Source organism: Mobula hypostoma, chromosome 5 (genome assembly GCF_963921235.1).
Source record: "Mobula hypostoma chromosome 5, sMobHyp1.1, whole genome shotgun sequence".
Lineage (NCBI taxonomy): Eukaryota > Metazoa > Chordata > Chondrichthyes > Myliobatiformes > Myliobatidae > Mobula > Mobula hypostoma.
Genome location: NC_086101.1, coordinates 121,240,997 through 121,265,104, shown reverse-complemented (window position 1 = coordinate 121,265,104; position 24,108 = coordinate 121,240,997). Strand labels below are relative to the sequence as shown.

Below are 24,108 nucleotides of genomic sequence, written 5' to 3'. Positions count from 1 at the left end.
CTTTTTAAAAAAGGAGGGAGAGAGAAACCGGGGAATTATAGGCCGGTTAGCCTAACGTCGGTGGTGGGGAAACTGCTGGAGTCAGTTATCAAGGATGTGATAACAGCACATTTGGAAAGCGGTGAAATGATCGGACAAAGTCAGCATGGATTTGTGAAAGGAAAATCATGTCTGACGAATCTCATAGAATTTTTTGAGGATGTAACTAGTAGAGTGGATAGGGGAGAACCAGTGGATGTGGTATATTTGGATTTTCAAAAGGCTTTTGACAAGGTCCCACACAGGAGATTAGTGTGGAAACTTAAAGCACACGGTATTGGGGGTAAGGTATTGGTGTGGGTGGAGAATTGGTTAGCAGACAGGAAGCAAAGAGTGGGAATAAACGGGACCTTTTCAGAATGGCAGACGGTGACTAGTGGGGTACCGCAAGGCTCAGTGCTGGGACCCCAGTTGTTTACAATATATATTAATGACTTGGATGAGGGAATTAAATGCAGCATCTCCAAGTTTGCGGATGACACGAAGCTGGGTGGCAGTGTTAGCAGTGAGGAGGATGCTAAGAGGATGCAGGGTGACTTGGATAGGTTGGGTGAGTGGGCAAACTCATGGCAGATGCAATTTAATGTGGATAAATGTGAAGTTATCCACTTTGGTGGCAAAAATAGGAAAACAGATTATTATCTGAATGGTGGCCAATTAGGAAAAGGGGAGGTGCAACGAGACCTGGGTGTCATTATACACCAGTCATTGAAAGTGGGCATGCAGGTACAGCAGGCGGTGAAAAAGGCGAACGGTATGCTGGCATTTATAGCAAGAGGATTCGAGTACAGGAGCAGGGAGGTACTACTGCAGTTGTACAAGGCCTTGGTGAGACCACACCTGGAGTATTGTGTGCAGTTTTGGTCCCCTAATCTGAGGAAAGACATCTTTGCCATAGAGGGAGTACAAAGAAGGTTCACCAGATTGATTCCTGGGTTGGCAGGTCTTTCATATGAAGAAAGACTGGATGAACTGGGCTTGTACTCGTTGGAATTTAGAAGATTGAGGGGGGATCTGATTGAAACGTATAAGATCCTAGAGGGATTGGACAGGCTAGATGCGGGAAGATTGTTCCCGATGTTGGGGAGGTCCAGAACGAGGGGTCACAGTTTGAGGATAGAGGGGAAGCCTTTTAGGACCGAGATTAGGAAAAACTTCTTCACACAGAGAGTGGTGAATCTGTGGAATTCTCTGCCACAGCAAACTGTTGAGGTCAGTTCATTGGCTATGTTTAAGAGGGAGTTAGATATGGCCCTTGTGGCTACAGGGGTCAGGGGGTATGGAGGGAAGGCTGGGGCGGGGTTCTGAGTTGGATGATCAGCCATGATCATAATAAATGGCGGTGCAGGCTCGAAGGGCTGAATGGCCTACTCCTGCACCTATTTTCTATGTTTCTATGTTTCTAAAAGCTACTCTCTAGCCTATTGGCATCTCACCCATGGCTAATGATGCAAATATCTCAACCAAGTTTCCCCCAATTTATTCCCTTTCCTTGTAAATCTTTTCTGCACCCTCTCCAGCCTTATTTCACTATTTCTGTTATTCCTTTGTGTTATTGAATTTGAACCGACTTCAATCTTTGGTGGGAGATCTTCATTCCAGTTGAAAGATTTTCCTGGTTTATTCTACATATGTATTCTGAGAACTAGGGGAAAAGTGTTAACCAACAAAAGCACATGCAAACGAGCAAGCACTAGCCTGATCAGATAAAGACATCAATAAAGGACTTACACATCACTATTGGTTGTGTAAACACTGTAATTTAAAGATTCAATGGCCATCCATCGGACTGGTAGTCTTCCCTGTTAAGATGGTAAAAGACAGGTGGAAAACATTATGACTTTAATCTCAATGAAATGTTATATGAAAAAAATTAACAGTCTGAGATCCTGCAACTTCAGCTAATTGAATTATAAAAATACCAAGGGTTTTCACTGGTCCTGGCAAAATCCAATCATTGCAATGGCTGTTCACAAGCTTCCATCTCTGAACTCCATACAAGATGAGGTGCAAGATTTTATTTGATGTCTGCTCTCCCAGTGGTGGATCTTGTTTGTTGAAGGGAGAAGACGGGAGGTATGGCTCAGAATGTCTCTGATAACACAAAGGTCAGGAGCAGCTTTATACAGCCAACTGAGGAAAGCTCCTCAGAGAGAGAACTTCTGAAAGCCAACTGCAGCGGGCCAGTTATCGCTACTGTTACCACCAAGGCAAACTCAACAGCATTTCCTAAATCAAGCACCAAGGAGAACAAGGACAGTAGGCCCATGGAACCCAACACCAACATCATTGTGGGAGTACCTTCAATGGGAGCAGTAACTAAAGAAAGTGGCTCACCACAAACTATTCAAGAACAATCGGGAACGATCAATAATTATTGATCTTGCCAGCAATGTTCAGGGCCAGTGAATAAATTCTTTCATAGCTTTTAGGTTTTATGCAGTTCTGGGCTGCAGTCAGGTCTGTTGAAAACTTTGGCTTTTGTAAAATCAAATTCAATGATTTCCAAGGTACCATTAATGTTTTGTACTCACCATTGTCTTTTTTACGTAAACTTCCTTCCCTCTGGACAATCCAAAGTCAGCAATCTTTGCAACGTAGCCTTCTCCCACCAGAACATTTCGAGCTGCCAGATCCCTGTGAATAAACTTAAAAGATGGAAAGTTCTCAATAAAACTGTCCCTCAGAACCACCCCTCCGAGAATGCAGTTCATACTTACTGCTGTCCCTCTGACAGTGCAGGTACTGCTCCTGCAAGCTTGCTCCACCACAGTGCAGCACAACCCTCAATATTGCTTCTCCAAAGCTGTAAAGCTCCTATGTTACTGCTATCCCAAGCAGAATGATGTTTACTCAGTATTGTTGCTTTGCCAATATGGTGCTCTTTCAGTACTTCGATTGTGTAGTGCTCCCTTTGTACTGCCACTTTGTTGTTGTGGAATCCCCCAAGTAGTGTTCAGTACTGGCCCTATGACAGTGCAGCTCTTGTTCAGTACAAGCCTTACAATAGTGTTCAGTAAATTCTCATTTATGATGCGGCACTTTCTAAATATAGTTTTTAGGTTTTATGGAACATTCAACTGTGCAGCCTTCCCCAAATAATGGTCCAGTGACTGTGCAACAACCACTCATTAGGAGGGGCAATTCTCCGTGTTTGCCTTTTGACAGGTCATTGCTTTCTCAGTATGTACTTCCTCTACAATGGCATTGAGGCTCCTCAATACTGCTTCTCCAACATTTTGTTGCTCCCTCAGTATACATCTTTGACATTGAGTTCTCTTTCAGAACTAGATTTCTAACAATGAAATTCTCTCCAGTACTTCTGATATGTAGCTCTCTCCCAGCACTATACGTCTCCCTCAACACTGCCTCTCTGACTCAGTACTGTTCTTCTAAAGGTGTGGCTCTGCTTGCACTTCCTTTGCTACTGTGTAGTGCTCCCTCATTATTACCCTCAGACAGTGAGGCCCTCCTTGGTACTGCCCACCTGACAGTGTAAGCCAAACATGTGATAATTGCAGACGCTGGAAATCCAAGGCAACCACACAAAATGCTGGAGGAACTCAGCAGGTCAGGCAGCAACTATGGGAACGATGGTCCTGATGAACGGTCTAATCCCAAAATGTCAACTCTTTATTCCTTTACATAGATGTTGCCTGACCTGCTGAGTTCCTCCAGTATTTTGTGTGTGTTGGCAGTGTAATATTTCATACCTGCAGATACTGAGGCAGAGTTACAATTCTTGATAAGGCCTTCATGGGCAAAAAGAAATACCAGCACAGTCATAAAATAAGACGTCCACGAGTAAGGCTGAGATAGAGAGAACCTTTTTTCATCCAGATTGTGGTGAAGCTTTAAATTCCATATCCAGGAGGGCTGTGGATTGACTAATAGGGTGGTGGAAAGGTCAAATATCAAAGATAATGCCATAACTGCCTCCCAGGTGGCAGAGTCAGGGACATCTCAGATCGAGTCCATAGCATCGTTAGGGGCATTGTTGAGTAGCCAGAGGTTGTGGTTTACATCAGTACCAATGGCATCGACAGGAAGGATAATAAGGTCCTGAAAAGTGAGTTCAGGAAGTAATGTGCCACATGCTAGTGAGGCCAGAAACAGGAAGATTATACAGTTTAACATGTGGCTAAGGAGAACGTGCAGGATGGAAGACTTCAGATTTTTAGATCATTGGGCTCTCTTCCAGGGAAAATGGAATCAGTACAGATGGACAGATTGCACCTGAACTGGAGGGGTACCTATACCCTGGTGGGAAAGTTTGCTAATGCTACTCTGGGGGTTTTAAACGAGAGATGCAGGGGGATGAGACCCACATTGCCAGGGCAGCTAGTGGACTGTGGAATACAGTGATTGCGTTAATAGGATTATGTTGTTAACCACTCAATAGTCAGTGAGATTTAGAGAAGCAAACTCAGAGAGGGATAGCATACAGTTGCAAGAAATATAAGGTTGTGATAATAGGTGGCTCCTAAGGTGTCATAACTGGGGGTTATAAGCTCCCACTATCTATAAAGTGCTCTAAATGGCGTGCGACCCTAACAGTCTCTGACAACCAAGTCCAACTCTTGGCCTTCACGTGTGGCTTAGCTACTCGGCCCAGTGGAACTGTTTCTACTGACAAGAGAAGGGGCAAGGGTGAACCACTAGTGCCTCAAAACCAGTTGCATCGGGCAGGTGGGGCTCGTCAGCCTTGGATGGCAGCCTGCCGAGGAGAAGGAAAACTCTGATTTTAAACCTCCGCTGCCTTGCGGCCGTATCCACCCATGGGAAAGGCTTTGGGAGTAAACCACGAGGAAGAAATCCGGAGCAGGGGTCCCGAAGGCAGTTTGATGTTGTTTACAACTTCACTCTGGCAACCTCTGTGCCAAGCTGTATCAGTGCTTGCCCTTCCCTTGCACTACATCAGTGACATGGAGAGGGGGATCCCACTGCATGGGCAACATCCGGTTCTTCAAACCTTCCTGCCAGGCTTGCACTCTGGAGAGGGCACAGTCCACCAGAGGCGCAAACCTATGATCCCCTGGGATCGACAGCTGCCTCTTAATGGTGATTTAACTTTCCACATATTGACTGGGATTCCCATACTGTAAAGGACTGGATCTGATATACTATGTCAAACGTGTTTAGGACAGACCTTAATCAATCCAGCTATGCCTTCCTTTTTGTTGGCTACGTGGAATAGTTGATGTTTCAAGCCTACACTGGTGTCCATCCCCCACTTTTACCACTCTACATCGACGACTGCATTGGTGCTGCTTCCTGCACCCATGTCAAGCTCGTCAACTTCATCAACTTCGCCTCAGATTTACCTGGTCCATTTCTGACACCTCCCTCCCCTTTCTTGATATCTCAGTCTCTATCTCTGGAGACAGTTTATCCACTGATATGTTTTTTAAACCCTCGTACTCTCACAGCTACCTGGACTACACCTCTTTCCACCCTGTCAGTTGTAAAGATGGCATCCCCTTCTCTCAATTCCTCTGTCTCTGCTACATCCACTCTCAGGATGAACCTCTTCATTCCAGAACTAATAACTTGTCCTCTTTCTTCAAAGAAAGGGACTTCCCTTTCTTCACCATCAACACTGCCCTCACCTGCATTTCTTTCATTTCACTTACCTCTGCCATCACTCCATCCATCTGCCACCTCATCAGAGATAGGGTTCCTCTTGTCCTTATCTACCACCCCATCACCCTCCATGTCCAGCACATAATTCTCTGTAACTTCTGCCATCTCCAACGGGATTCCATCACCAAGCACATCTTTCCCTCCCCCTCACATTCTACTTTCCACAGGGATCCATCCCTATATGACTCCCATGCTCATTCATCCCTCCCCACTGATCTCCTTGCTGGCATTTATCCTTGCAAGCAGAACTAGTGCCACACCTGCCCCTACACCTCCTCCCTCACTACCATTCAGGGCCCCAAACAGTCCAGAGGGGACACTTCACCTGTGAGTCTATCGGGATCATATACTGTATCCAGTGTGGCCGCCTGTACTTCAGTGAGACCCGATGTAGATTGGGAGACCGCTCTGCTACCACCTACGCTCTGTCAACCAGAAAAAGCGAGATCTCCTGGTGGCCACCCATTTCAATACTACTTTCCATTCCCACTCCAATATGTCAGTCCATAACCTCCTCTACTGCCACAATGAGGCCACACTCAGGTTGGAGGAGCAACACCTTATATTCCGTCTGGGTAGCCTCCAACCTGATCGAGTTCTTGAACTTCTGATAATTGGCTCCCCCCACTCACCATTGCCCATTCCCATTTCTCTCTCTCACTTAATCTCCTTATCTGCCCATCGCCAGTCAACTTCCCAGCTCTTTACTTCACCCTTCCCCCTCTCCCAGTTTCACCTATAACCTTGTACCTCTTCCTCTCCTCTCCCTACCCTCTTACTCTGACTTCCTATCTCTTTTTACCAGTCCTGTAGAAGGGTCTTGGCCAGAAACATCGACTGTTTACTCTTTCCCATATATGCTGTCTGGCCTGCTGAGTTCCTCCAGCATTTTGTGTGTGCTACTATATTTTCCACTCCAATGTGTCCTAGAGACTGCATTTGCTGTGCCAGAGAAGGAAGCAATGTAGTTGGGGCTACCGGTCTATGACTATTGCCATATCTCCACACTCCATCACTGTTTAACTTCCCACCATTCTCCATTCGGAACCATATTTCCTGTGGAGAGCGCTGAGCCTGCATTTGTCAAACACTTTGTATGTTTGGCTGTGATACAGAGTTGAACTTTGTTTCGATAATTCCAGTTGTTGTGTTCAGTGTATATGTTCTTGGTATTACTTTTACTTCTTTTACTCTTTTCATTTCTTCACCTTTTCAACTTCTCTCACTTCTGTTTGTGCTGCCTTTATTTGCAATTTCAACTGCGAATACATTTCCACAGTCTTCCAGAGTAGTCACTTTGGAATGGCTTTTATATTTTAATACAGCAACTTATGATGCCAGTTGCATGACATCTTATACAAGTTGACCATTCTTCAGTGGGGTTCCTACAGCTGTAAGAAGTTCTCTTTGTTTCCATAAATTTCCAAAGTCATGAACAACTCCAAAAGCACATCGAAAATCAGTGTAGATATTAGCTGATCTTCCTTCTGCCGAATCAAAGGTTTCAATCAAAGCTTTTAGCTCTGCCTTTTGTACTGTGGTACCAGAGGCAAGGTTCTTGATGCCAGCGTTTCAGTTTCAGAAACAACAGCCCATCCAGCCATTCAAGTTCCTCTCTCAATCATCGAGGAGCTTTCAGAATCAGATCAGGGTTGGATAAAGCCACTTCTGTGCAATAATCTGCTTCTTCATGGCATATTATTGTTCTTGCAGAATTATGGTCATCATAGGCTTCCATGTCTGATGGTAGAGTGTAGCTGAATAGCTGAATTCGCTGGACTCACTCATTGAATGATGCTATTAAGTGCCTCAAGAACAGTAGGCAAGCTTTTACTTGGGAGGCCCTGTTCATAGTCAGTAAAGTGTATATTATGTGTACTGAGTGTGGATCTTGAACAGTTAAAATTTGATGAAGCACAATGCTAGAAACAGCCATGACTGCCAGGTGGGTTGCCTGCACTGCTCGCAAACAAGGACCCCACCCTAATGCTACATTATCCACCTTAGCAGCGTAACAACCAACAGGACGCCGTAGGTCTCCATGTTCTTGAGTTAATACTGTTCTCATGTAACCATGATGTACAGGGTAAATGGCCTACTTGTATTAGGGATTCCTAATGCAGGTGCAGTACACAATGCTGCCTTTAAGGCTCGAAAAGCTTCCAGTTGTTCTCATTAAGCATTTACTGCCCCTCAGCAGACTGTTGAGTGCTTGAGCAATTTCAGCACATGAATCGACCCATGCCCTGTTGTGGTTGCACAAACCCAGAAATGACTGAAGTTGCTGAACCGTTGTAGGTAGCCTTGCTAACTTAACGGCTTTTGCATGGGTCTCAGAGTATTTACGCTGACCTTGGGAAATATTCTGTTCCAAGTAAATTACTTCCTCTCGTTGCAATTGTGCCTTGTCTAGATTTGCTTTGTGACCTTTGGAGGATAGGTACTCAAGCAAATAAAGCACATCATGTCCATGCTGTCTGCATTCAGATGCAATCAGGACATCATCCACAAATTACATTTCAGTCGAATCAATGGCAGGTAGGTTTCTCAGGTGTCACTTAGAGCCACGTGACAAACAGAGGGACTGTTGTGGAGCCCTAGTGGTAGCCCTGTCTACTGGTGTTGGTGACCATCAACTGTAAAAGCCAACCCCGGCTGACATTCAGATGTCAGCGGTACAGACTAGAATCCATGTAAACCACTTGTGTGATGGCTTTGTGACGTCGGTAATAGCTGATGGATCTGCCACCTTATTAAAACAATTTCATCTTCAGTTCTGCGTGTCTTCACTCCCTGGGTCTTCAATGGAGCAAGTCATGAACTGCGTGTCAATCTTATTGTCTCATCACTGTCATCCTCACAGAGCCGGCAGGGGTGCTGTCCATCCTGTAACTCCTCAAGAGTTCCGATGTCGTTTTTGTATCGGAGGGCTGTCTGATATATAGTGTAATTCTCTGGAGTTCAGATTGTGGTTCTGTCTCCGGAGACTGGATAGTGTGGACTGCAATTCCTCGGGAGGAACTTCAGAAATAGGTGTTGCCCAGAGTGGAGCACCAGCAGCATCACAAGCAGGACCATCCACTTGAAGTTGCGCCTGCACATACCCATTTTGTTTTGGTTTGCTTCTGAGCTCTACACAGTGCACCTGTGCTGATGGAAATCAGGGGGATGTTGTTGCCAATTTGAACTGACTGGGGTCTGTAAGTGAGAAAATTGAGAATCCAATTGCACAAGGAGGTATTGAGACCAAGATCTAGCTAGGAGCTTATTGATTAGTTTAGAGGGGATGATGGAATTGAATGCTGAGCTGTAGTTGATAAAGAGCATCCTGATGTATACACATTTGCTGCCCAGATGTTCCAGAGTTGAGTGAAGAACCACTGAGATGGCATCTGCTTCGGACCTGTTGCTCTGTTAGGCAAATTGGACCTAAGTCACTCCTCAGGCGGGAGTTCATTCAGGGCTCCAATTAAATTACAAATCATAATTTCTTTTTTATTTATATATTTTTAGTAATACTTCATTAAAACAGTAGATTTACCTTGACCGAGTCAGAAACTCCTGTGGAACCAGTTTCTTGCTGTCCACAAAATCCGACATGGCCCCCTTGGGGGCCATACGACCCACACTGAGAACCACTGGGTTAATGCAAAGATTTGCTCTTTAGACTTCTTCCTGTCCCATCCCATTAGCTATTTGAATCGCTTACACATTTAATCAAACTGACCACACGGTCTAATCACACAATCCAGGTTTCTTGTTTCCTTCAGTCATTTTCTAGATCTTAATAAACTTAATGTTGTTGTTATTTTTTGTCTGGTCTTTTTCAGTAATTTTATCAAACTGAGACGTTTTATTCAATTAAGTTCTGTGACTTTGGCCATTGTTTTGATTTGATATTGACTCATATGTGTTTTTTATACTTTGACCATGATCTTGAAGTATTAATAGATTGTAATCAAATAGATTGATCCAGCAACCAACTAGTTTGAACCATTAATATTTTTACTAGGTACCAAAATAGATTGTTGTGTGACCAAAATAGATTGTAACTGAGCAGGTTACAACCAAAAAGCTTGTATTTTCACAGCTGTTTTTCTTTTTAAGTAGTAAAGCAGCAGTCCTCAATCCTGATTTCTATCTGGTATTCAATGTGCGAACCATTTTCTCTCAAAAAACAGAGGAGCAGAGGAATTTCTTAACTCCTTTGTTGTGCGCTAAAAATTCCACTTTTGTCTTAGGTTGTTCCAAGTTCTAAATTCTGTAATATCCTGCCAACTACACCACTTGTTGGATTCCGAAGTCTTAATCCAAGATTCTTTTAGAAGTCAGGAAAGAGTTACAAAACTTATTGCTTCACGATAATAAAGTTAAACTGACAGCGATAGGGGTCTACTCATGAAGAGATAGCTAAGATTCAAGAACTAAGAAGATTAAGATGGTGCTTTGTGTTTACCTATTTTATAAACAGATTAGGAAATTCCATTAAACATTATAGAAAAGAATTAACCAATTAGAAAGCTTGTATTTGAATACTGCAGTACCAAGTTAACAAATGAGAAAGCACTTACTCAAATAATGCAGAACAAAGAAACTTCCTGCGCTTTCAGAATTATACCTTGTATAACCACTAGAGGCATAGTAAACTTATATGCATATAAGAACAACTCAAAATACAAGCAAATTATTAAATGTTAAACTGCAATGAAAATAACAACTAAACTGCTTAATCTAAGAATTAAAATCAGATCCAACAGAAACCTAAGGCTGAACTTCTTCCCTCAGAGGGTTATGTGAGTATGGAATGAGCTGCCAGTGGTAGTGGTGAGGGTGGGTTCAAATTCAATATTTAAGAGACACTTGAATAAGTACAAGGATGGAGGATGGACAGACCAACAGAGTGACTAGAGGAAAAGCCAAATTGAATTTAGTGCGAGGCAATTAACCAGTTCAGATGTCGATCTCTCAGTGGGTGAGCACTTCGAAGACTGTGACCACAACACTGTAACCTTGGAGTGGGATAGGATAGTACAGATGGTTTGGGAACGTAATTGGGGGAGAGGTTAATATAATACAATTAGGCAGGAATTGTAGAGCATAGCCTGGGAACAGATGTTCAGAGGGAATTACACAACAGAAATATGAAGGTTGTTTAAGAGCATAAGACCATAAGATATATGAGCAGAATGGATCAAGGCTGATCCATTTCCCTCTTAGCTCCAATCTCCTGCCTTCTCCATGTAACCGTTCATGCCCTGACTCATCAAGAATCTATCAACCTTTGCCTTAAATATATCCAATGGCTTGGCCTCCACAGCTGCCTGTGGTAACAAATTCCACAGATTTATCATTCTCTGGCTAAAGAAATTCCATAAGACCATAAGACATAGGAGCAGAATTAGGCCATCTGGCCCATTGAATCTGCTCTGCCATTTGATCATGGCTGATCTTTTTATCTTCTGCTCCTCAACCCCAGTTCCTGGCCTTCTCCTCATAACCTTTGGTGCCATGTCCAATCAAGAACCTATTGATCTCTGCCTTAAATACACTCAGTGGCCTAGCGTCCACAGTTGCATGTGGCAACAAATTCCACAAATTCACCACCCTTTGGCTAAAGAAATTTCTTCGCATCTCTGTTTTGAAAGGGTGCCCTTTTATCCTGAGGCTGTGTCCTTTTGTCCTCGACTCTCCCACCATGGGAAACATCCTTTCCACATTTACTCTGTCTAGGCCTTTCAACATTCAAATGGTTTCAGTGAGATCCCCCCTCATCCTTCTGAATTCCAGTGAGTACAGACCCAGAGCCATCAAACGTTCCTTGTATGATAACCCTTTCATTCCTGGAATCATCCTTGTGAACCTTCTCTGGAGCTTCTCCAATGTCAGCACATCTTTTCTAAGATGAGGGGTCCAAATCTCACCAGTGCCTTATAAAGCCTCAGCATCACATCCTTGTTCTTGTACTCTAGACCTCTTGAAAAGAGTGCTAACATGGCATTTGCCTTCCTCACCACCGACTCATCCTGCAAGTTAACCTTTAGTATGTTCTGCACAAGGACTCCCAAGTCCCTTTGCTTATTAGATTTTTGGATTTTCTCCCCATTTAGAAAATAGTCCGCACATGTCTGCCTGTTAGCCTGACATCAGTGTTGGGAAGTTGTTGGAATCGATTGTTAGGGATGAGATTACGGAGTACCTGGAGGCACATAACAAGATAGGCCAAAGCCAGCATGGTTTCCCGAAAGGAAAATCCTGCCTGACAAATTTGCAATTTCTTGAGGAAATTACAACCAGGGTAGACGAAAGAGATGCAGTAGATGTGGTGTACTTGGGTTTTCAGAAAGCCTTTGATAAGGCACGCACATGAGGCAGCTTAGCAAGATAAGATCCTGTGGAATTACAGGGAAGTTACTAGCATGGGTGGAGCATTGGTTGATTGGCAGAAAACAGAGAGTGGGAATAAAGGGATCCTATTCTGGCTGGCTGCTGGTTACCAGTGGAATTCCACGGGGGTCGGTGTTGGGACTGCTGCTTTTTATGATTTATGTCAATGATTTGGACTATGGGATTAATGGATTTGTGGCTAAATTTGCCGATGATACAAAGATATGTGGAGGAGTGGGTAGTGTTGAGGAAACAGAGAGCCTGTAGAGAGGCTTGGATAGTTTAGGGGAATGAGTAAAGAAGTGGTAAATGAAATACAATGTTGGAAAGTGTATGGTCATGCACTTTGGTGGAAGAAATAAATGGGCAGACTATTACTTAGATGGGGAGAGAATTCAAAATGCAGAGATGCAAAAGTACTTGGGAGTCCTTGTGCAGGATACCCTAAAAGTTAACCTCCAGGTTGAGTCAGTGCTGAAGAAGGCGAATGCAATGTTGGCATTCATTTCTAGTGATATAGAATATAAGAGCAGGATGTGATGTTGAGGGTCTATAACGCAGTCATGAGACCATGCTTGGAATATTGTGCGCAGTTTTAGGCTTCTGATTTTAGAAAGGGAAGAATATACTGACATTGGAGAGGGTTCAGAGAAGATTCACGAGAATGATTTCAGGAATGAAAGGGAACATATGAGGAACATCTGGCAGCTCTTGGGCTGTATTCCCTGGAGTTCAGGAGAATGAGGGGGGCATGACTTCAGGATTGAAGGACATCCATTTAGAACAGAGATTGGAGAAATTACTTTAGTCAGAGGGTGGTAAATCTGTGTAATTTGTTGCCACAAGCGGCTGTGGAGGCCAAGTCAATGGGTGTATTTAAGGCAGAGATAGATAGGTTCTTGATTAGCCAGGGCATCAAAGGGTATGGAGTGAAGGCTGGTGAGTGGGGATGACCGGAAGAATTGGATCAACCCATGACTGAATGGCAGTGCAGACTCGATGGGCCAGATAGCCTACTTCTGCTCCTATATCTTATGGTCTTATGATCTTATTTATTTCTACTACCAAAATGCATGATCATGCTTTTTTCAACATTGTATTTCATTTGCCTCTTTCTTGCCCATTCTCCTAATCTAAGTCCTTCTGCATCCTACCTGTTTCCTCAACACTACCTGCCCCTCCACCAATCAATCTTTGTATCATCTGCAAACTTGGCAACAAAGCCGTCTATTCCATTATTTAAATCATTTATATACAGCATAAAAAGAAGTGTTCCCAACACTAACCCCTGCGGAACACCACTAGTCACTGACAGCCAACCAGAAAAGGATCCTTATATTCCCACTCACTGCCTCCTACCAATCAACCAATGCTCTAAACATGTTAGTAACTTTCCTGTAATACCATGGTTCTTAACTTGGCTCATGTGTAGCACCTTGTCAAAGGCCTTCTGAAAGTCCAAATATACAACATCCACTGCATCCCCTTTATCTATCCTACTTGTAATCTCCTCAAAACATTCCAACAGGTTCATCAGGCAGGATTTTCCCTCAAGGAAACCATGCTGACTTTGTTCTATCTTGTCCTGTGTCTCCAAGTACTCCATCACCTCATCCTTAACAATTGATTCTTAACATCTTCCCAACGACTGAGGTCAGGCTAACTGGTTTGTAATTTCCTTTCTGCTGCCTTCCTCCTTTCTTAAAGAGTGGAGTGACATTTGCAATTTTCCAGTCCTCTGACACCATGCCAGAGTCCAATGATTTTTGAAAGATCATTTCTAATGCCACCACAATCACTTAACGTTACCTCTTTCCGAACCCTAGGGAGCAGTTCATCAGGTCTGGGTGACTCATGAACCTTTAGATCTTTCAGCTTTTTGAGCACCTTCTCTCTTGTAATAGTAACTGCACCCACTTCTCTTCCTTCACACACTACATCTCCTGTTAGAGAATGAGACAGGGCAGGTGACAGAAGTTTGTGTTGGGGAACACATAGAACATAGAACAGTACAGCACAGAGACAGGTGATTCAGCCCACAATGTTGTGCCAAACCAATTAAATTGATAATTAAATGGCCAAATTCACTGATCCCCTCAGCCTACACAATATCTATATCCTTCCATTTTCCTCATATTCGTGTGCCTACGTAAACGTCCCTTAAAAGTCCCTAATGTGTCTGTCTCGGACACCACCGCAGGTAGTGCATTCCAGGCACTGACCACTCTCAGTAACAAACTTGTTCCTCACATCTCTTTTCAACTTGCCCCCTCTCCCCTTCAAAACATGCCCTCTGGTAATAGACATTTCAACCCTGGGACTAAGATACTGTCCGTCTACTCTAACCATGCTTCTCATAATCTTATAAACCTCTATCAGATCTCCCCTCAGCCTCTGCTGCTCCAGAGAAAACAAACCAAGTTTGTCCAACCTCATGTTATAGCACATGAACTCTAATCCAGGCAGTATCCTGGTAAACCTCTTCTGCACCCTCTCCAAAGCCTTAACATCCTTCAAATAGTGGTAGTGACCAGAACTGTATGTAATACTCCAGATATGGTCTAACTAGAGTCTTATAAAGCTGCAACATAACTTCCTCTCTTTTAAACTCAATGCCTCAACTAATAATGGCAAGTATGCCATGTGCCTTCTTAATCACCTTATCAATCATATCATTCAGGGAGCTATGAACTTGGACCCCAAGATCCCTCCGCTCCTCAACACTGCTTAGGGTCTTTAAATTTGTACTATCTCTTTAAATTTGACCTACCAAAGTGCAACACTTCACATTTGGCAGAGTTAAACTCTATATGGCATTATTCTGCCCATATCTGCAACTAAACTATATCCTGCTGCATTCTTTGCCAGCAATCTATGCTATCCACAACACCTCCGATCTTCATATCTTTGCATCTAGTGACTATATCTAGTAATTACTTTCAAGATAATTATGGAGAAGGATGGGTCTGGTCCTTGGGTTGAGATTCTAAATTGGAGAAAGTTCAATTTGATGGAATCAGAAAAGATCTGGCAAGTGTGAACTGGGACAAGTTGTTTTCCAGCAAAAGTGTACTTGGTAAGTGAGAGGCCCTCAACAGTGAAATTGTGAGAGTACAGAGATTGCATGTTCCTGTCAGAATAAAAGACAAGGATAAAGAATTTACGGATTCTTGGTTTTTAAGAGATATTGAGGCCCTGGTTAAGAAAAAAGGAGGTGCATAGCAGTTATAGGCAGGAAGGAACAAACAAGGTACTTGAGGAATATAAGAAATGCAACAGAACACTTAAGAAGGAAATCAAGAGGGCTAATAAAAAAGCATGAGGTTGCTCTAACAGACAAGGTGAAGGAGAACTCTAAGGGCCTCTCCAGATATACGTATTAAGAGCAAAAGGGTATTAAGAGCAAAAGGTTATTAAGAGACAAAACTGGTCCTCTGGAAGACCAGAGTGTCATTTATTCCTGAAGCCTGTAGAAATAGGAGAGATCGTAAATGGATTCTTTGCATTGGTATTTACTCGGGAGAAGGACACAGAGTCTATAGAAGTGAGGCAAAGCAGCAGTGGACCATATACAGATTACAGAGGAAGAGTTCACTGTCTTGAGCGTGACAAGTGGTGTGCTGCAAGAATTGGTGCTGGGTCCCTTGTTGTTTGTCATATATATCAATGATCTGGATGATAATGTGGTAAACTGGATCAGCAACTTTGTGGATGACACGATGACTGGGGGTGTAGTGGACACTGAGGAAGACTATCACAGCTTGCAGTGGGATGTGGACCAGTTGGAAAAATGGGCTGAAAAATGGAGTTGGAATCTAATAAGTGTGATGTGTTCACTTTGATAAACCAGGGTATGTCACAAAGGCGGGGGCATTGGGAGCAAGGGTGGACCCAAATGCAAGACACATCTTGTGAGGTTACTTAGATTTAGTTTATTGTTCGATACCAGGAGAGCAAGGCAGGAGCAGGAAATAGCGAACTGGACAAGGACTGAGGACTATGACTAGGCTGGGACCAAGGGTCTGGGCTTGGACTCAGAATCGGCTCCCGGAACTAGAAGAGACATGAAGAGGCTAGGGTATGGACTCCGAGCCCAAGACTGGGCAAGGACCCAGTACCCGGGTCTTGCCTCGGGCTCGGACCCCAGAACCAGGCATGGACATGACATGGGCTGGGGAGAGGAGGAACATGGGAACACAGAGCCTCGGTTTCGGTAGAGCAGGTACATGGAACCATGGACACATACACAGAACACAGAGTTGGGACCCCTCCTTGGGTACAGGACATAGGGCCGGGACTCACACACAGATCAGAGAGCCGGGACCCCACCTTGGGTACAGGACATAGGGCCAGGACTCATGAAACCTCCGCGGGGCAACGGTAAGACGGCCTGACTTACTCCACGGAGGCGAGGACAAGACGAGACAAGACATGACTCCCCGCGGGGCAACGGCAAGACGGCCTGACTTACCCCACAAAGGCGAGGACAAGACAAGACAAGACGTGACTCCCCGTGGGGCAACAGCAAGACGGCCTGACTTACTCCACGGAGGCAAGGACAAGACAAGACAAGACATGACTCCCCGCGGGGCAACGGCAAGACGGCCTGACTTACCCCACGGAGGCGAGGACAGGACAAGACAAGACCAACATGAATGAACACCAGACAGTACCTATCTAGCTTCGGCGATGGAACTAGACCGAAGTGCAGGAGGGGGCTGCAGACGAGGGCTAGAGGCGAGAGGGGCAGAGAAGGGATTCAGACAAGGGGGTAGACAGGAGTCACAGACCGCCAGGGCCAGGACTTGACTCGGAACTGGGAAGCCGCCAGGGAAAGGACTTGACTTGGTGCTTGAATGCCGCCAGGGCCGGGACTCGACTTGGTGCTAGAATGCCGCCAGGGCTAGTACTCGACTTGGTGCTTGAATGCCGCCAGGGCTAGTACTCGACTTGGTGCTAGAACACTGCCAGGGCCAGGACTCGACTTGGTGCTAGACTGCCGCCAGGGACAGGACTTGACTTGGTGCTAGAATGCCGCTGGAGCCAGGACTTGACTTGGAGCCTCCGGGTAGTGGCGAGCTCTCGACTCGGCCCAGGAACAGTAGACAGCGGTTCTCGATTCCCTCTGGCGGATTAACTGACGGACCCACCTAGGTGAGGAAACTTTGCAGGCTCGCTTTAGCAGGGTAACTTGACAGGGTTGCTCCAGTAAGGAAAGGCAAATTACCGGCACTCGCTTCAGGCGGAGACTAGGCTTGCTCCGGCCAGATGACATTGGCACACCGTACCTTGGTGACTTTGCAGACGCTCCCGCACCGAACGGCTGAAAGCCGGAGACTATAAACTACCAGTTCAGCCGAGCGTTAATTGCCTCTAATCACCAAAGTCAAGGGACACGGGAAAACAGGGAATAAATGGTCCAGATCGTAACATAAACAAGGTAAATTTAAAGGGACCCCGATCCGGACCATGACAGGGTAGGATTTATAAGGTGGGTGTTAGGATACTGAAGAGCGCGGTAGAGCGGAGGGATCTGAGAATACAGGATCATAATTCCTTGAAAGTGGTGGCACAGGTAGATAGTGTCATAAAGAAAGCTTTTGCCTCATTGGCCTTCATAAATCAAAATATTGATTACAGGGGTAATTTGGGATATTACAGTATGTGCAGTTTTGCTTACATACCCAAAGGAATGATGTCCACAAGGTTAAAAGAATGGAGAGACAATTGACCAGGGTGTTGCCAGAACTTGAGGACCTGAGTTATAGGGAAAGGTTGAATAGATTAGAACTGCATTTCTTGGAGTGTGGATGAATGAGGGGAAATTTGATAGTATTATACAAAAATTATGAGGGGTATTAATAGGGTAAATGCAAGCACTTTTACCACTGAGGTTGGGTGAGACCAGAACTTGAGGTCATGGGTTATGGGTGAAAGATGAAATGCCTTAGGGGAACATGAGGAAGATCTTCTTCACTCAAAAGGTGCTGAAAGTGTGGAACAAGCTGCCAATGCAAGTGGTAAAACAAGTTCATTTTTCATCATTGAAGAGAAATTTGGAGATGCACGTGTCTGGGAGGGGTATGGAGGACTATGGTCTGGGTACAGATCCATGGGAGTAGGTAGATTAGTAGTTTGGCAAAGGGCCTGTTTCTGTGTTGTAGTGTTATATGACTCTATGATTCTATAAGAACAAACCTGCTCAGAATTGCAGACTGGATCTCTCCAAGGTTGAGCACACCCACAGAATGCCATCATTGCTTCTGTGACTCAAATGCTCTGGCGGTGAATGGTGGCATTCAATTAGCTTGTCTAACTAAGGTTGCATCTGAGCGTTTGCTTTCAGTGATTGGTGTACGACAGCATGCAGATCACATTAACCCTTCCCCACACTGAGAACACTACAAAATTAACACTGCAGCACTGATAATGCGAAACACAGCAAACCTGCTTCTGGCTGAGATAGTCCATGCCTTTGCTGACATCGGCAGCAAACTGCAAGAGCTGCTGGGAGGACAGGGTGGAGGCAGTGCTGTGTGCAATAGCATAGGCCGGGTCTGTCTCCAGCACTCTGCTGTTTCGAAGAAAATCCAGCAGGTTTCCATGTGGTGCAAATTCAATGGCGACATACAGGTATCCTGCAGCCAGACAAAGTCACAAAAGAAAGTCAAAGCAATTCCATGCAGTGGCCTAGCAGGAAATAACTGTTAGAGAGTCATAAAGCAATACAGCACAGAAGGCCAATCCATCCCAACCATCTAGTCCCAATTTCCTGCATTCCCTCCAAGCCCAGCCCCTGCAGGTACCGATCCAAGTGCTTCTTAAACTATACTATTGTACCTGCATCAACAAACTTCCTCTGACAGACTTTTCCATATTCTTAACCCCCTCTGCATAAATATATTGTCCCTCAGGCCAATGTGTAAGTATCTCATAAAAATTTCCCTTCACACACTGAACCTATGCCCTTTTGGACCCCTACCCTGGGGTAAATACTGTTACCGCAATCTTATTTATGCCCATTAGTGGTGGGAAGAGTGGACAGCTTCAAGTTTCAGCCTCCTGGAGGATCCATCTTAGGCCAAACACATTGATACAATAACAATGAAAGCAAACCAGTGGCTCTATTTCATGAGGAGTTGGAGGAGACTTGGTATGTCACCAAAGAGCGCATTATTACTGATTGCATCACCGTCTGGTCTGCATGTGGTGACTGAGGGTTGTGGAATCAGCCAGCTCCATACCAGCACAATGTCCACACCATTGAGGATGTCTTCAAGTGCCCTGGTGAGGCTGAGTCGGCGTGCATATCAACCGCCGCTCCCTGGCATACTCCTGGCTAACGTTCACATACCTCCAATTACCCCGAAACTACCTCCTTAACAATCAACTCCAACATCTTCCCACCCACTGAGGTCAAACTAAGTGGCCTACAATTTTCTTTCTTCTTCCTCTCTCCATTTTTGAAGAATAATGTGAAATTTACAATTTTCCAGTCCTTCAGAACCATGCTAGAATCTAATGCCTCCACAATCTCTTCCGCCATCCCTTTCAGAATCCTGGGGTATAGACCATCTGGTCTGGGTGATTTATCTACCTTCAGACCTTTCAGATTTCCGTGCACCTTCTCTTTAATTATATCAATTACATTCATTTCTGTCCTTGACTCTCTCGAACTTCCGGAATACTGCTAATGTCTTCCACAGTGAAGCCTGATACAAAATACTTATTCAGTTCATCTGCCTTTTCCCTGTTCCCTATTACTACCTCTCCAGCATCATTTTCCAGTGATCTGATATGCACTTTTGCCTCACTTTTACTCTTTATATATATGAAGAAGCATTTGGTGTCCCCTTTAATACTGGCTATCTTACCTTTGTATTCCATCTTTTCCCTCTTTAGTGACTTATTAGTTCCCTTCTGTTAGTTTTTAAAAACTTCCCAATCCTCTAGCTTCCCACTAAATTTTGCTTTGTTATATGCCCTCGCTTTGGTGTTTATGTTGGTTTTGACTTTCCTTGTCAACCATGATTGCATCATCCTGCCTTTAGAAAACTATTTCTTCTTTGCGATATATCTGTCCTGTGCTTTCTGAATTGCTCTCAGAAACTCCAGCCATTTCTGCTCTGCCATTATCCCTACTAGTGTCCCCTTTCAATCAAATTAGAGTTTTACTTAAAAGATCTTTAGCTCATTACTGTGCAAGCATTCTGCTGATCAGAGATTTCATCCATCCCATGAATGGCAATGAATGGCAGAAACTTCTATAGATGTACCGTAGAGATCTAACTCTAACAAGCTATCATCACCATCTGGTATGGGGGAGGGGGACTTCTGCACAGGATCAAAGTAAGCTACAGGGAGTTGTAAAATTAGTTAACTTCATCATGGGCACTGGCCCCCATAATATCCAGAACACCTTCAAGGAGCAGTGCCTCAAAAAGGTGTCGTCCATCTTTAAGGACTCCCATCACCCAGGGCATGCCCTCTTCTCATTGCTACCATCAGGAAGGAGGGACAGGACCCTGAAGGCACGCACTCAATGAGTCAGGAACAGCTCCTTCTCCTCTGCCTTCCAATTTCTGAATGGAAATTGAACCCATGAACACCACCTCACTACTGTTTTTGCACTACTTATTTAATTTAACTGTTTAACACACACACAGACATACATACATATATATTTACAGTAAATGGCATTTTTTTCTTTATATTATAATGTATTGCACTGTACTACAGCTGCAAAGTTAACACATTTCACAACATAGGCCAGTGATATTAAACCCGATTCTAAGTTCTCTATGAATTGTCATGAATGAGTGATTTCAAGAAGTCTACCACAAAAAGTCTCTTGATTTTGAGGATGACAGCTTTCTCCAGTAGCTTTGATTTCGCTGATGAAGCCAATGTGGGAACTGCAGTCACTGTCACATGAGATGCTTTTGCTCCATCACAGAAAGAGATTGTCAGTGGAAATAATTGAAAGGTGTTCACAAAGCCTTCTCGAAAACATTCCCACCATATCCTGGCAATCTCTGGCCTGACTTCACTTAAATTGAACAAACATTAAAGTTCAAGTCCTTGAAATGGGGACCCAAGAAAATGGGGGAAGAAACAGACGTCTCATAAAGTAACTATCTGCCCCTCCCATTAAGGACTATCTCCCCCATCTCTGGTGAAGTTTGCAGGTTCCACATCAACCTCATCAACCACAAAACCAGAGGGTGAGCAAGTTGCCCTTGACTCCCAGGGACTGCCTAAAAAGAAAAGTAATAGATTCTAATGTTTTTCTGCCACTACCAATATCGGTCTTATTTCCCAGTTTTTCTGTGTACTTAATTGCTACTGATAATTGATAATATGAGTCTAATAGGGCTTTGACCAGTGACCAATCTGTTTTTGTGATTGATTAACAGCAGCAAGTTAAAGGAGAGCAGTTGCAAGCTCGCCAGCCATCATCTGAGCGGACAGAGTGGCGATCTTGGGGCTTTAGCTCTTCATGAGAAACTTCAGTCAGAGAAATGAAAGGAAAGAAAAGCTCAAGGGTAAGTTTTTTATTTTCCTTCCCTTCTTTATATCTGCTCAGCTAGGACAGCAGAGATGCCAGACAGGATAGTGGAATGCTTGTCTTGCAGGATATGGGAAGGCAGGGAGACCTCCAGTGTCCCTGACCGCTACTACTGTGAGAAATGCATCCAACTGCAGTTTCTAACAATCCATGTTAAGGAGTTGGAACTGGAACTGGAACTGGATGAGCTCTGGATCATTCAGGATGCAGAAGGGCTGATAGATAGGACATATGGAGAGGTAATTACACCCAAGGTGTAGGACACAGGAAGCTGGGTGTCAGTCAGGAAGAGGAAGGGTGTTAAAGAGCCAGTGCAGAGTACTCTTGTAACTTTCCCCCTCAACAACATCCCTTTGGATGCTGTTAGGGGATGGGGGAATGACCTAATAGAGGATATTTGGCTCCCTCCAGTTCAGGTGCAAACTATCCCTTTTGTACAGGTTCCACCTTCCCTGGAAGGCAGCTGAATGATCCAAAAATCTTTAGTCCTACCTCCTACAACAACTCCTTAGTCACATATTAAACTGTATAATCTTCCTAGTTGTGTGTATTTCAATGCAAGAAGCATCATAGGAGAGTGATAATGCTGAAGATGAGGCAGCTGGTTTACAAACAGGGGAAATGTGTAGTGAGGAGAGGTTGTTGATACTGCAAAATTTCAGTCAACAGGATGGGTTGCATTGTAAAAGGCAGACAAAATCAACAAGGGTGAATACTGAATAAGGTGGGTGAACTTGTAGCACATGTAGGATGTTGTAGATTATATTTGGGAGCTTGATGCCCAAGGATGCACATCGTATCAAAAAGATAGACCAGAAGGTGTAGGTGGTGACATTGCTCTGTTGGTAAAAAATGAAATCCAGTCATTAGAAAGAAGTGGCGTAGGGTCTGAAAGTGTTGTATCATCATAGATAGAACTAAGGGAATTGTAAGGGTAAAAAAACTCTGATAGGGGTTGTATACAGACACCCAAACATTAGTAAAGGTGTTGTCTACAAATTGCAATTTGGAGATAGAAAATACATGCCAAAAGGGCAATGTTGCAACAGTCATGGGGGATTTCAATATGCAGGTAGATCGGGAAATCAAGTTGATGCTGGATTCCAAGTAGCTGGTGGTTGAGCTCACCAGGGGATCAGCTATTCTTGATTCGGTTTTGTGCAAAGAACCAACATTGATTAGAGAGCTTAAGGTAAAAGAACCATTAGGGGAAATTGTCATAATATGATCAAATTTACCCTGAAATTTGTGAAGGAGAAGCTAAAGACAGATGTATCAGTATTAGAGTGGAGTAAAGGGAATCTTGGAAGCATGAGTTACATAGAAACATAGAAAATAGGTGCAGGAGTAGGCCATTTGGCCCTTCAAGCCTGCACCGCCATTCAGTGTGATCATGGCTGATCATCCAACTCAGAACCCTGTACCTGCCTTCTCTCCACACCCCCGATCCCTTTAGCCACAGGGGCCATATCTAACTCCCTCTTAAATATAGCCAGCGAACTGGCCTCAACTGTTTCCTGTGGCAGAGAATTCCACAGATTCACCACTCTGTGTGAAGAAGTTTTTCCTCATCTCGGTCCTAAAAGGCTTCCCCTTTATCCTTAAATTGTGACCCCTCGTTCTGGAATTGGCCAGAATTGATTGGAAAAGAACACTGGCAGGGATGATGGCAGAGCAGCAATGACTGTTAATTCTGGAAGCAATTCAGAAGGCACAAGATATATACATCCCAAAGAGGAAGGAGTATTGTAAAGGTAAGATGACACAATAAAGGCTAAAAAGAGAAGTCAAAGCCAAAGAGAGGGCTTGTATAGAGAAAAAAGATTAGTGGGAAATTAGAGGATTGGGAAGTTTTTAAAAAATGAACAGAAGGCAACTGAAAAATCATTAAGATGGTAAAGATGGAATGTGAAGTAAGCTAGCCAATTATATCAGAGAGGATACCTAAAGTTTCTTCAGATACATAAAGTATAAAAAAGAAGTGAGGGATGATATCAGACCACTGAAAAATGATGCTGGAGAGAGTAATGGGGAACAAGGAAATGGCAGATGAACTGAATAAGTAATTTGCATCAGTCTTTGCTGTGGAAGACACTAGCAGTATGGTGGAAGTTCCAGGTGTCAGGGGTCATGAAGTGTGTGAAGTTACCATTTCTAGGGAAAAGGTTCTTGGGAAACTGAAAGGTCTGAAGGCAAATAAGTCACGGACAAGATGGTATACACTCCGGGGTTCTAAATGAGATCGCTGAAGAGATTGTGGGGGCATTATTAATGATCTTTCAAGAATCAATACATTCTCACATGGTTCTGGAGGACAGGAAAATTGCAAATGTCACTCCACTCTTCAAGAAGGGAGAGAGGCAGAAGAAAGAAAACTATAGGCCAGTTAGTATGACCTCAGTGGTTGGAGACGATTACTAAGGATGAGATCGCAGGGTACTTAGAGGCACACAATAAAATAGGCCATAGTCAAC

At 44.0% G+C, this 24,108-nt stretch overlaps 1 protein-coding gene across 1 annotated transcript in view; it reads right to left on the bottom strand.

The window, feature by feature from the left end:
• The window catches only part of tek (TEK tyrosine kinase, endothelial), a 248,182-nt gene that overhangs the window by 26,144 nt on the left and 197,930 nt on the right, over positions 1-24,108 (bottom strand). Inside the window, exons 17-19 of the mRNA XM_063048906.1 lie at positions 18,514-18,704; positions 2,574-2,687; positions 1,771-1,841 (exon numbers count right to left, since the gene is read on the bottom strand). Coding sequence (XP_062904976.1) covers positions 1,771-1,841; positions 2,574-2,687; positions 18,514-18,704 — 376 coding nt within the window. The remainder of the gene's footprint in view (positions 1-1,770; positions 1,842-2,573; positions 2,688-18,513; positions 18,705-24,108) is intronic.